General features: G+C 42.2%; 1 protein-coding gene across 5 annotated transcripts in view; it reads left to right on the top strand.

The window, feature by feature from the left end:
• slc35f4 (solute carrier family 35 member F4) overlaps window positions 1–13,385 on the top strand; it is a 209,777-nt gene that overhangs the window by 184,621 nt on the left and 11,771 nt on the right. For all 5 annotated transcript variants that reach the window (XM_043697745.1, XM_043697743.1, XM_043697746.1 and 2 more), the window contains exon 5: window positions 11,731–11,923. In XM_043697745.1, coding sequence (XP_043553680.1) covers window positions 11,731–11,923 — 193 coding nt within the window. The remainder of the gene's footprint in view (window positions 1–11,730; window positions 11,924–13,385) is intronic.

The raw sequence follows: 13,385 nt of genomic DNA, 5'->3' as shown, positions 1-13,385 counted from the left end.
ATAATGGTGGGTGATAGAGATTAATATCAGAGGAATCAAACTTCACTGTAGAGACCTTGCTGTCCATTTAATCTGTGCCTGGTCTTTTCCTCTCTTCTGGATAAAATAACAAGCCTTTTAGGTCCTCTTTGCCTCCAGCATCATCTCCAGGGTAGTGTCAGATAACTGGAAGCAGCCTTGCTTCCATCCTGTTTCTTCCTGCCAGTATCTGAGACATCATTTGATGTGTCTATTCCAATCCTCAAGCATATGGCAGGATCCCTCTCAAAAGACATCCTCTCATTAACATGTGTAGTTAATCATAGTCTCCACCCCTCTGTGATTGATTGAGAAACCCTTACCTCAATTATGGCATTAGCATTGCACTAATGCAACTCACTGTTTCAATATTCGCATTATTGACTTGGCTCCTTCATCCCTAACTTGCCACGAAAAGGCAAATTGAAATAAAGTATGTGGAATGAACTGCCAGAGCAAGAGGTGGATTACAACATTTAAAAGACATTTGGACAGGTACATGAATAAGAAAGGCATAGAGGGATATTGGCCAAATGCAGGCAAGTAGGACGAGTTTGGCTTGGGAAACCTGGTCTTCAAGGATGAATTGGATCAAAGGGTCTGTTTCCATGCTGGATGACTCTATGACTCTAAGCATTCATTGACTCCTTTTTCAGTATTGTCTCCAGCATGCACTCTACTCTCCCTTTTCATATATATAAATACACAGTGAACAGAGTGTTTCTGAATAGAGCTTGGTGGGACAATACTACTGAGTCCAATCTCTTGGAGAATCCAACTTTATTCCTCCTCAGATTTTAATTCAGTTAGCAGATCATCACTTAATGCTGTATCCTGTCATCCAATGCAATAATCTCCTCTGAAGTATCTTGTTAGAGATTTCCTGAAACTTTATGTGTACCACATTCATTGCATTTCCTTCACCCATTGTCTGTCACTTCCTTGAAGAATTCTCGATGGTCTGTTACGTATGATATTCTTTTCTGAATTTAGTTTTAGCTGTATGCAATTCTTTTGTCTAAATGTTTTGTTATTTTATCTTTAATTAAGGATCCCATTAATTTCTGACTTTAGATTTCAAACTGTCCTGTAATTACCTAGCTTGTCTCTATCTCTATATTGTGAAAAGTATGTTACACTTCCATTCCCCAGTCCTTTTCCATGCATGTACGATCATATCACACCAAGGGTCAATGATCTCTTCCATTACATTTCCTTGCCTTTGGCTATGAAGCACTTGGAAGCATCTTTAATTTGTGAAAGGTACTATACAAATACATTTTTCTCCTGCAAGTATAAGATAAAAAGTTACCAATACTCTTCCTTAGAAATGTTATGCTAACAGAGTATTAGAGTATATCTAAAACTAGGAATTTAACCTGCTAGCTGTGAAATTAGAAACCATCTCGATACTAGTTACAGCTATAGACCTCAACAACCAATGTGAAGCTGGTTTCTATTTTATAATAACAGTAAAATCTATTAATCAGTTGCAAAAGAGATTTCCATGCATTACTATTCCAGTGTCTCCCACACTGAATTTTATTACAACCAGTGGAGGAAGATGGGGTTGGCATCACGACAAAGATGTATCACTCTGATCGTTGCAGGTCAGACAGCCCAAGCTGTTCCCATAGTAATTACATACCAATGAGCAGAAAACAGAGATAATGGGGTAAATTGGCATCAATAACTGAACACCTTTCCAAGAAACAAGTTCATTTCACTTCTTATTTGTAAGGTCACATTCTTGATTTTATAACACATGACTATTGACTGCTTTGGTGATTTCAAATCCTAAAAAGGGGTCCAGACTAAAACAGAGTTGAACATATATTGATATTTATAATGACAGAAAATATGGAAATGTTGGGTAAAAATTTTCCCAAAACACAACTGACAATTTCACAACAACAGTCTGTTAATCTAATCAATTCTGTTGAGCTGACTGGAAGATATGTGCATTCCTTACCTCTGAGCCAGGGCACGCAGGTTCTTATCTCACCTGCTCCATATGTGTGCCATAACGTATCTGAACAGATTAATTAGAAAATATCGACAAATTAGGAGGTGTAGGTAATTCAGCCTTGAGCCTTCTCCAGTATTTGATGGGATTGTGGCTCAACTTCACTTTCCTATTTACTCACTTGTCTAGGAATCTAAGTAATCCAGACTTAAAGATATTAAATGATTCAGCCTGTACTGCTCGCTGGGAGGAGCATTTTGTAGACTAATGACATTCTGAGGGAAAAACAATCCTCATTGGGCTGAAACTTTTCTTCAGTTAAATATTAGTTTTACTGAGTTTTTTGCAGGGACTCTCTCCACAAGGCCTAGCAAGATCTCTCATTGTACCAAACTCACCATATTAACTACATCTGCTGCCCCTATGGCACCTTATCAAATTCTAGTCCCATTTCCAGAACAGTTCACCAGATACCTATTGAAAGACTGTGTCATATTTAAAAAGTTGATTTGCACTCGAACGAGCATTGGCACTTCCAGGTTGCCCCCTGGGTCAGGACGATCTTCACAGTCAGAGGAATGGCCAACAGTGCCACAAGCTGGTCAATGAAGTTCCCCACACTGCCACAATGCTACACTGTACCCTCTGCCACCTCACATCCACCCTGCTTGTTCTACTGCACCCACCTCCCACCAAAGCTTCTGTTCTGTCACTCATTATTTTCTGCGATGTCTTCCCTCACTTGCTTTCATCCCCCCAAACGCCCACACCACCAACCCTGCATGGGGACTGCACTCCCTGCCTACTTTCCTGAAACATATCAATCCACTCTACCAGCACTAACAGCCATGCCACTCATTTTCACCTCACTCAGTGCCTGCTGATAAGAGGATAGAGTGGGCCCAGACGATGGGAGCAGTATCAGGCTTCTCACTTCCTGTGAGGAGGGAATCCTGGCCCTTGCAGGGTAAAGGCTGATGAAGGACTTATGCCCGAAACATCAATTCTCCTGCCCATCGGATGCTGCCTGACCTGCTGTGCTTTTCCAGTACCACACTCTCGACTCTGATCTCCAGCAGCTGTAGTCCTCACTTTCTCCCCCTTACAGGGTAAGACTGAGACTGCTCCAGCAGAGATGCTGTCCCACTAACCAAGTAAGCATTCACTGTGACTCTCACATTAACCCCACCTCTAGCCAGTGGCCAGGGTGCCTTCTCTGCCTCTTGCCTCACAGGTAATAGCGGGATGTCCAGTGGGAATAGTGGGAAAAACGGCTGCTACACCAGACACCACCTCTTTGCTGCCTGAGGAAGACAGTACTGAAGTCACAGAGAAGGCATAAGCAAGGCTGCCTCCTACACCATCCATTGGCTCAGATCCTGATTCCTCAGTGAAATGTTCACACTCAGGACATTTGAGAGCAGCTGGGTATGGAGGAAATGCCCCAGGCCGCAGGCACTTGGAGGGCTGCACTTGGTCCTTCCCAGGCAGGAGTGGGCCCTGTGGAGTTGGTAATCAGGGACTTTGTCCACATTCACTGGGAGGAAGTGGAGCAACAAACAGGGATGTGGGAGATGGTGGTTCTCGAAGCCCAGAAGCTGCAGGAGTGCAGCCACACTATGGGCACCCAGCTGCTTCAAGCATACTTCCTTCTGGTTGCTTCCATAGACAGATTAGCAGCTGCCATGGAATGCCAGCTCCAGCACCCTCAGCGTTTTTTGGAGAGGAGCACAAAAATGCACAATCCATCATTCTTGCTACTGGTCCTTGGGTTCGAAGGAATGACAACAGAGGGACAGGAAACCTGATATACGCTCCAGATGCCCTATCCACATGAGGAGACAGGGCGGTGCCAGGAGGCACACTGCAGGAGGAGGTACCACAGACAAGGCCCTCAGAAGTCTCCTCTTGGGACACTCCCAATGTGGCCAGGCCCTCCACTTCCACTCAGCCTGTCCCCTCAGACTCTTGGACGGTTTAGCCAAGGAGCTGGGAAAAAAGCTCCTCAGGTTGTCATGGTCGCCTGATCAAATCTCCAGGATCGATGGCCTCCGTTGCTGAGCAGGATCCTCTAGCCAGCTGCAGAATCTGGGACAACATTGCAATGGACTGGGAGGACAAAAGGAAAAACCTTTTGAGAGCATTTTGGTGGCCTACAGCACCCTGCATAGAACAGATCACTTTTTGATAGATTTGATTGGTTTTGTGCTACATCTGTTTGCTTAAGTCTCCTTATAGCCCCCAATGTTACTGTGTCAGCATACTACCTGATGTCGCAGGATGTACTGTGGATCGATCTTCAAGTTGAGAGCCAGCTGCAGCTTGGGGAAATAAGATGAATAAGGCCTGTGTAATGTAATGGATTCTGCTGGCACCAATATCTCTTGTGGTCAAACATCCCTATTCCTTCACTGGCCTCTGTCTCCAAAAGTGTTGGTGCTGTGGTGGAGTAGTCAGCAGTGTGGATGCAGGAAATTATACAGCAAACAGGCAGCCAATGCATCAGGATCGGTAGAGCTTAGGGACCCTGCAGACCTGTGTCCTGTACAGTGTGTGGCTCTGTTGTGGCCATCTAAAGGGCCTTACTTCAGTGGTTCTTACAGCCCCCTCCCTCACAGTTTAAAATATGTGCTTCACACACTCCAGATATGGTCACTGCTATTTTCTTTCACATTGCATTGTTTCAGTTTAAAGCACAACGGGAGGTAACAGTGAGCTTGACCTCTGTGATAAATTTCGTCAAAGCCCATGTCATTCAGGCTCTTTTAAGATTCTGTACCTTATCACTGTTTTGATTGAAGACCTTTAATTTTTAAACTATGTTCCCGAATTCTGGTGTCTCCCATATGCTCTCAGCACCCACCCTATCAAATTCCATGAGGATCTTACATGCTTCCATGAGAGAATCTCACTCTTCCAAATTTCAATGGTACAGGGCTAACCTTTGGGTTCTGAAGTATTTCTTTATTTCATAGTATACTGCTTTTCTATCCTTCCTGCCAAAGTGGACAAGTTCTCATTTCCCATCTTATCTACGCTCTGGCAGTTGGAGTATAAAGAGTTTAATAACAGGGGCCTGGAGCTCTCAGGAATCTGCTGGGATCAGGGTTGAAGCCCAGCACCAATGTTCCATCTAAGCTGCATGTACATATACCATAAGGTATCCACAACTTCACCAACCAAAAAACTTACTAACCCACCCTTCCACTTCCTCATCCAGGTAATTTATAAAAATCACAAAGAGCAGAGGGCCCAGAACCGATCCCTGCAGGAACAACCACTGATCACCGAGCTCTAGGCTGAATACTTTCCATCTACTATTACCCTCTGTCTCCTTTGGGCCAGCCAATTCTCTATCCAGACAGCTAGGTTTCCCTGTATCCAAAGCCGACTTACTTTTTGAATGATGCTACCATGGGGAACCTTATCAAATGCCTTGCTAAATTCCATGTACACCACATCCACTGCTCTACCTTTGTCAATGCAGTTTGTCAAATCCTCAAAGAATTAAATAAGGTTTGTGAGGCATGACCTGCCCCTCACAAAGCCATGCTGACTATCTCTGATCAAACTATGGTTTTCCAAGTATTCATAAATCCTGTCTCTCAGAATTCTCTGCAATACTTTGCCAACCACAGACCTAAGACTGACTGGTCTGTAGAGTCATAGAGTCAGAGAGATGTATAGCATGGAAACAGACCCTTCGGTATTCCCAGGATTATCCCTATTCCCTTTCTTGAACAAGGGAATAACATTTGCCACCCTCCCATCATCTGGCACCACTCCAGTAGACAGTGAGGATGCAAAGATCATCGCAAAAGGAGCAGCAATATTTTACCTTGCTTCTTCTAGCCTATCCCGTCTGGCCTAGGGGATTAATCCATCCTTATGTATTTCAAAATTTTCAGCACATCCTCCTTCTTAACATCAACCTGTTCTAACATATCAGTCTGTTTCACACTGTCCTCAGAAATGTCAAGGTCCCTCTCAGCAGTGAATACTGAAGCAAAGTATTCATTAAAGGACCACTGCTACCTCATCTGACTCCCGGTGCAAGTTCCTTCCACTCTCCCAGATCGGCCGCACCCTCACTCTGGCCATCCTTTTGTTTCTCGTTTAAGTGTAGAATATCTTAGGGTTTTCCTTAATCCTACCTGCTAAAGCTTTTTCATGCCCCCTTCTAGCTCTCCTAAGTCTACTCTTCAGTTCCTTCCTGGCTACCTTGTAACCATCTAAAGCCCTGTCTGATCCTTGCCTCCTCAACCTTAAGTGAGCTTCCTTCTCCCTCCTTACTAAGTGTTCCACATCCCTTGTCACCCAAGGTTCTTTCACCTTACGATCCCTTCCTTGCCTCCATGGGACAAACCTGTCCAGCACTCACAGCAAGTGCTTCTTAAACACCTCCACATTTCTGTTGTGCATTTCCCTGAGAACATCTGTTCCCAGTCTAGGCACCCCAGTTCCTGCCTAATACCATTGTGATTCCCCCTCCCCCAATTAAATGCTTTCTCATACCGTCTGTTCCTATCCCTCTCCATGAGTATGATAAAGGTCAGGGAGTTGTAATCCTATCAATGAAATGCTCTCCCATTGAGAGATCTGACACCTGGCATGGCTCATTGCCAAGCACCAAATCCAGTATGGCTTCCCCTCTAGTCAGCCTATCTACATATTGAGTCAGGAACCCTTCCTGGACACACGTGTCAAAAACTGCTCCATCCAAATTATTTGAACTAAGAAGGCTCCAATCAAAATTAGGGAAGTTAAAATCACCCATGACAACAACGCTGTTACTTCTGCATCTTTGCAAAATCTGTCTCCCAACTGCACCTCCACATCTCTTGCTTTTGGGGCGTCTGTAGAAATTCCCAATAAAGTGACTGCTCCATTCCTGTTTCTGACTTCCACCCATGCTGACTCTCGACAAACTCCTCGACAACCTCCCTTTCTGCAGCTGTGATACTATCCCTGATTAGCAATGTCACTCCTCCACCTCTTTTACCTACCCCCTTTTGAAACATACAAACCCTGGAACATCCAACAAGCATTCATGCCCCTGTGATATCCAAGTCTCCGTAATGGCCACAACATCATAGTTCCAAGTATTGATCCATGTTCTAAGCTCATCACCCTTATTCCTGATACATTTTGCATTAAGATAGACACACTTCAACCCAATACACTGACTGCACCTTTGCCCTATCCAGTGTCTATCCCTCCTAACAGACTCGCAGCACGCTGTTCACTACCTACTCCATCATCTGATCCATAGCTCCGGTTCCTAAACCCCCTTGCCAATCTAGTTTAAACCCTCCCAAAGAACCCTCGCAAACTTCCTGCCCAGAATATTAGTGCCCCACCAGTTCAGGTGCAACTCATCCTTCTTGTACTGGTCCCATCTTCCCCAGAAGGATCCCAATGATACACATATTTGAAGTCCTCCCTCCTACACAAGCCCTGCAGTCATGTGTTCATCGGCACTCACTCTCTATTCCTAGCCTCACTAGCCCATGGCACCGGTAGCAATCCTGAGATTACTACTCTGCTCATCCTGCCTTCTAGCTTCCAAACTAACTCCCTATATTCTCTTTTCAGGTCCTCCTCCCTTTCCCTTTTCTTAGCTATGTCTTTGGTACTGACGTGTACCATGACTTCTGGCTGTTCCTCTTCCCCCTTAAAAATCCTGTAGACTTGATACAAGATATCCCTGACTCTAGTACTCTGGAGGTAACATACCATCCAGGAGTCTCACTCGCGACCACGGAATCTCCTGTCTGTTCCTCTAATCATTGAATCTCCTAACACTATCGCTCTTCTATTCTTCCCCCTTCCCTTCTGAGCCACAGAGCCAGGCTCAATGCCAGGAACCTTCCTGCTGAGGCTTTCCCCTGGTAGATCATTCCCCCCCATAGTATCCAAAATGGTATACTTATTATTGTGGAAGTAGCTACAAAGGATCCCTGCACTGTCTGGCTATTCTCTTTCCCTCTCTTGACGGTCACCCAGCTACCTTTATCCTGTTACTTAGGTGTGAGTACCTTCCTATAACTCTTCTCTATCATCCCCTTAGCCTCCTGAATGATCTGAAATTCTTCCAGCTCCAGCTCCAGTTCCCTCATACAGTCTGTGAGGAGCTGTAGTTGGGTGCACTTCTTGCAGTTGAAGTCAGCAGGGACACCAGTGGTGACCCTTACCTCCCACATCCTGCAAGAGGAGCATATGACTACCCTAGCCTCCATCCCCTCTGCTCTAAATTGCCAAGAGAGATTGGATAAATGAAAAAAAAAGCCTTACTTTACTAACCATCCACACACGGTCTGTTTTTTGTTAGAGCAGGAGGACGGGTGGGAGACACCTCACGTGTAGTGCCTCGGGTTTAGCCCCAGCCCAAATATAACAGTCCACGTGCCCAGCAATCCCTGTGTCTGCATCCATTCCTGTAGAGCCTTTGCTCCTCCTATTCACGTGTTAAGGCTTTATGAGGGAAACCTACCTACCCGGCAGCCTCCTGATCTATGCTCTCACCACTCCGGCTGCTGAAAATGTTGACAAGGTAATCGTGGTTCTGGAAGTTGCTGATGCGCACAGACCTCAGAAGCCCATGCAGCCAAAAGGGCAGGTACCAGAAGCAGAACCACCTGTGAGTTTTGTCCCTGCCAGCTGTCATTTTTCCCATTCATGTAACCTATCTATATCCCTTTGTAAATGTTTTTCCTTGACAATTTACTTTCCTATCTTTCTTTGTGTCATCAGCAAATTTGGCTATCATACTGTTGGTCCTTTCATCCAAGTCATTCACAGATATTGTAAATAGTTGTGGCCCCAGCACTCATCCCACTGGCATTCCACTAGTTAAAGCTAAACAATCTTCAAATGGCTTGTTTATCACTACTCTCTTCTTCCTGTTAGCTAAGCAATCCTAAATGCGTACTTCTAAACTGTGAGCTCTTATTTTGTAATGGCCTTTGACCTTCTCCAATGTCTTTGAAAATCCAAGTACGCCACATTTACAGATTCCCCTTCATCTACACAAAGTGTAGAATGGCCACTAATGTGATATTGCCAATTTTATGTTCCTATTCAAACCTCCATCCTTTTCAGAAAAAATGAAAATACCACTTGATCCTGGGTTACTGGTTAAATTTCCCTATTTTGAAAAGTTCACCAGGTACATCATGAAATCTTGAATTTAAGCCGATTATTCAAGCTTTAGCAAGACAGGGAATTTCACAGTCTGCCTAATTTAGCTCTTAGTGTCAGCAGCCCTTCCGAATTTCATCTGCTGATAAATCTCCCATGAGATTGGAATTGCTTGAATGTAACAACACATACAGTTATTAATCCATTCAATCTGGGACCGTTTTTCTGTGACACTATATTTGTTTGTCTTGAGATAAAACAATTATTTGGTAAGAAAAACATTTGTGAGAACATGTGAAACTGATCCAGCTGCCAAGTTCCTGTAGTGTATTCAACTGCTTGCTGTGATAGATAGAGTCATAGAGATGTACAGCATGGAAACAGACCCTTTGGTCCAACCCGTCCATGCCAACCCAATCTAGTCCTACCTGCCAGCACCCGGCCCATATCCCTCCAAACCCTTCCTATTCATATACCCATCCATAAACCAACTGGATAAGTAAAAGAATCAGAGTGGACCCTGGTAACTCTCTGAGATAAACCAAAAGGTCATTGTTTTCCAGAGGAGTAGATGAGGCCTCTTCTGGAGTATTGTGTTCAGTTCTGGTCACCCTGATATAGGAAGGATATTATTAAACTGGAGAGGGATCACCAACGATTTACAAGATCTTGCCGGGAATGGAGTATTTGAGATATAATAATAGAGTGGAAAGGCTGGGACCTTTCTCACTGGAGCATAAGAGGCTGAGGTTTTATTGAGGTTTATAAAATCATGAGGGGTATAGATAAGGTGAATGACAAGGGTCTTTTCCCTAGGGTGGAAGAGTTCAGAACTAGGGGCTGTAATTTAAGGTGAGAGGAGAAAGATTTATAAAGGACATGAGGGGCAACTTTTTTACACAGCGAATGGTTCATGTGTGGAATGACCTGCCAGAGAAAGTGGTGGATGCAGGTACAGTTACAATGTTTAAAAGATATTTGGATAAGTTCATGAATGGGAAAAGTTTGGAGTGATATAGGCCAATCACAGGCAGGTGGGACTAGTTTAGTTCAGGACCATGATCAGCATGGACTGGTTTGACCAAAGGGTCTGTTTCCAGTTCAAAGGGTCTGTAAGTCTCTATGCTTCTATAACAAAGGATTGAACATGATAGGATTAATTAATGACCTCAGAGTTAAGTCATCCCTGAAATACAGCGACTACAATATGAATTTTACATCCAGTTTGAAAGGGAAAAGATTAGTTATTAGACTAATATTTTAAACTCAAGAAGAGGCCAGCTATGTGGGAACGAAATCTTAGCTCATTAAAGTGGACTGGCATGCCAGGCTTTAGATCAAAATAGATGAGTGGCAGACATTTCAGGGGTTATTTCAGAATATTCCAAATAAATATACTCCTATTATAAAGAAAAAAATTAAAAGGAGGGCCTATGGTTAACTAAATAAGTTTGGAAAAGTGTCAAATTTAAGGAAAAATCATATAATTGCATAAAGATGAATGGCAGAGAGACAAAAAGATTCATCAGAAGAAATAAGGTATAAGAAGAAATGTAAAAATGGGGGAGTGCAAGAGTTTCTAAAGTTATTTGACAAGGAAAAGAATAAGCAAACTGAGAGTTAGTCCCATAAAGAGTGAGAAATAGGAATTAATAGTGGATAGTAAGAAAAAGCCAGATGAAATAAAAACATATTTTGCTTCTGTCTTCACTATGGAGGATACAAAAGATATTCCAGTATTAGCTGTAATTCAAGAGATAGAAAGGAGAGAGGAACTTAGTGCAATTACAAACACAAGGGAAATGGTATTAAACAAAGTGATGGAGCTTCAGGCTGACATGTTTCTGATTGGAGATGGACCTCATTCTCGAGTCTGAAAAAAGGTAACTAATGAGGTAGTAGATGATTCAGGAAAGGTTCTATCAAACTGGAAAATAGCAAATATAACCCGCTATTAAAGGAAGGGAGGCAGAAAACAGGAAACCATAAGTCAGTTAGTTTGACATCTGTCATAGGGAAATGTTAGAATCAATCATTAAAGTGTTTTTCCCCATGCACTTCAAAAAGCTCAATATAACCAGGAAGAGTCAAAATGATTTTGTCAAAGGGAAATCATGTTTAACCAATGTATTGGAGTTCTTTGAAGAAATAAGATACACTGTGGATAAAGATGAGCCTTAGATGCAATGTACTGTTCTTGGATTTTGAGAAGGCATTTGAAAAGGTACCACATCAAACATTATTACGGAAAATGAAAGCTTATGGTGTAGGGTGTTACATATTAGCATGGATAAAGGCTGGCTGCCTGGCAGAAAACAAACAAAATGCATAAATGGATCTTTGCCTGATTGGCAGAACATAGAGATAAGTAAAGTCCTGCAGGGGTTTGTGCTGTGCTTTACAGTTTCCATCAATGGCTTGGATGTACGGAGCAAAGGTGTACTTAGATGATAAATGCAAATATTATAACTGTACTTAAGACCTTGTTTGATTAAATGGTTAGATTACAATTTATTTTTATTATTAAATAAATCATATTCAGTTGCCTTTAGTGAATTTAACACATTACAGATAACTTCATATTGATTTTCTTATATTCCTTCCAGGTTTTATTTAAAATGTTTCTTGGAAGTGCAAACTTTGGAGAAGCTGCATATTTCATTTCTACACTGGGTTTCTTCAATTTAATTTTCATATCATCTGCACCAGTTATACTGTACTTTACGAAAGTGGAGTACTGGTCCTCATTCTCTGCTTTACCTTGGGGATACCTTTGCGGTGTGGCTGGCCTTTGGTTAGGTAGGTGGTTTCAATGCTTTTTTAGAAAACTATTTGGTTCTTTACTGGTATCCTGAAATAACAAACCAATGCTATTTCATTTGAATTACAATTTACCTTCATGACGTTTAAATTTTAATTGTCCATTCGTAGTACTTTTCATGAATAAGATTTTGTGAGTCAATACATAAGACAGTGCAATTTTAGAGAGCTCTAATTATCATTGAGCACACTTGCACAAAGTGAAAAAAGTTGTTATAGTCCAATCTGTTTCCAAAATCAAACTAAATGTCACACACTTGTATATACAAAAAACCATTACCCCAAACATGCCTTGTACAACCAATGCATTTCCATCATATATACATAAAGCTGGAACCTTCTAACTGTGCGACGTTTTAACTTTTTTACTTTTTACTAAATCTCAGATTTATATTGAACAATTAACCTGAGAGGTCTTAACAACAGCACAACCATGTTTTTCACCATTTAGGAACACCTGAACGTATCCAATCCTGGCTGAAGATTCCACATTAGCTTGTAAAGAATTCAAAACATAGTGACTTCAAGCTTTCCTGTTTAAGTTTAAATTTATATTTTCAAGTTTAACATTATGTAAGCAGAAAATGCTGGAAACACTCATCAAGTCAGGCAGTGTCTGTGCAAAAAGAAACAGAGTTAATGAGTGGGGGTTGATGACCTTTATTAGTGATAACCCATAAAGTAAATAAACTAACTATGCAGAACAATGGAATGACCTGAGTGCAGGTTAGGTGCTATCTACATACTGTTATGGACTAAGCCATATCACTCAAAACCTTCTTAAGCAGGTGGCTCAGACCATAACTTTGCAATTTGTTTCAGTAAGTGTACAGTGAAAGTTACTCGGATTAAGTTACCTAGATTGGCTACTAGATTTTAAAACAGACAAAGCATTATTCACAAAATTACACAATGAAACAGAAAGAACCAAATAGAGAACTCCTACAGAACTCAACCTATCCAACTTGACTTAATTATGCTGTTCCAAATATACACAACAGTCCCAATAAGCAAACTCCCTTTAAAAAGCAGTATAAATGGAACACATGCTTCCAGGTTGAAGTTGAAGGTCAGAAAAAGAGAGAGAGTTTCAACACATCTCCCTGTTGAACACCTCACCTGAACTAAACTGCTCAGCTAGAGAGCTGACCACTTCCCTTTCATTATACAGGTCACTTCTAAAACAGGACCACTTTGGCCTGAAGTCTCATCTGTTTACAAAGAAACAAAAGGCCTCTCAAAATCCTTTTCATCTCTGTACCAAATCAGACTGATCGGAGCCTGGCCCTGTTTATTGCATCTCTGAAAAATGTCGAGGACAGAGTCTCCTTGAGCCAAGGAACCTACATCATGCCATTTGGGCACCTATTCAAACACGACTAGAAATATAAATAAGTGCTTGCCCAGCCAGTGAAGCCCACATCTGTTAAAAGAATTTTTA

Source organism: Chiloscyllium plagiosum, chromosome 10 (assembly GCF_004010195.1).
Source record: "Chiloscyllium plagiosum isolate BGI_BamShark_2017 chromosome 10, ASM401019v2, whole genome shotgun sequence".
Classification (NCBI taxonomy): Eukaryota; Metazoa; Chordata; class Chondrichthyes; order Orectolobiformes; family Hemiscylliidae; genus Chiloscyllium; species Chiloscyllium plagiosum.
This window is presented reverse-complemented; position numbering and strand designations above follow the sequence as displayed.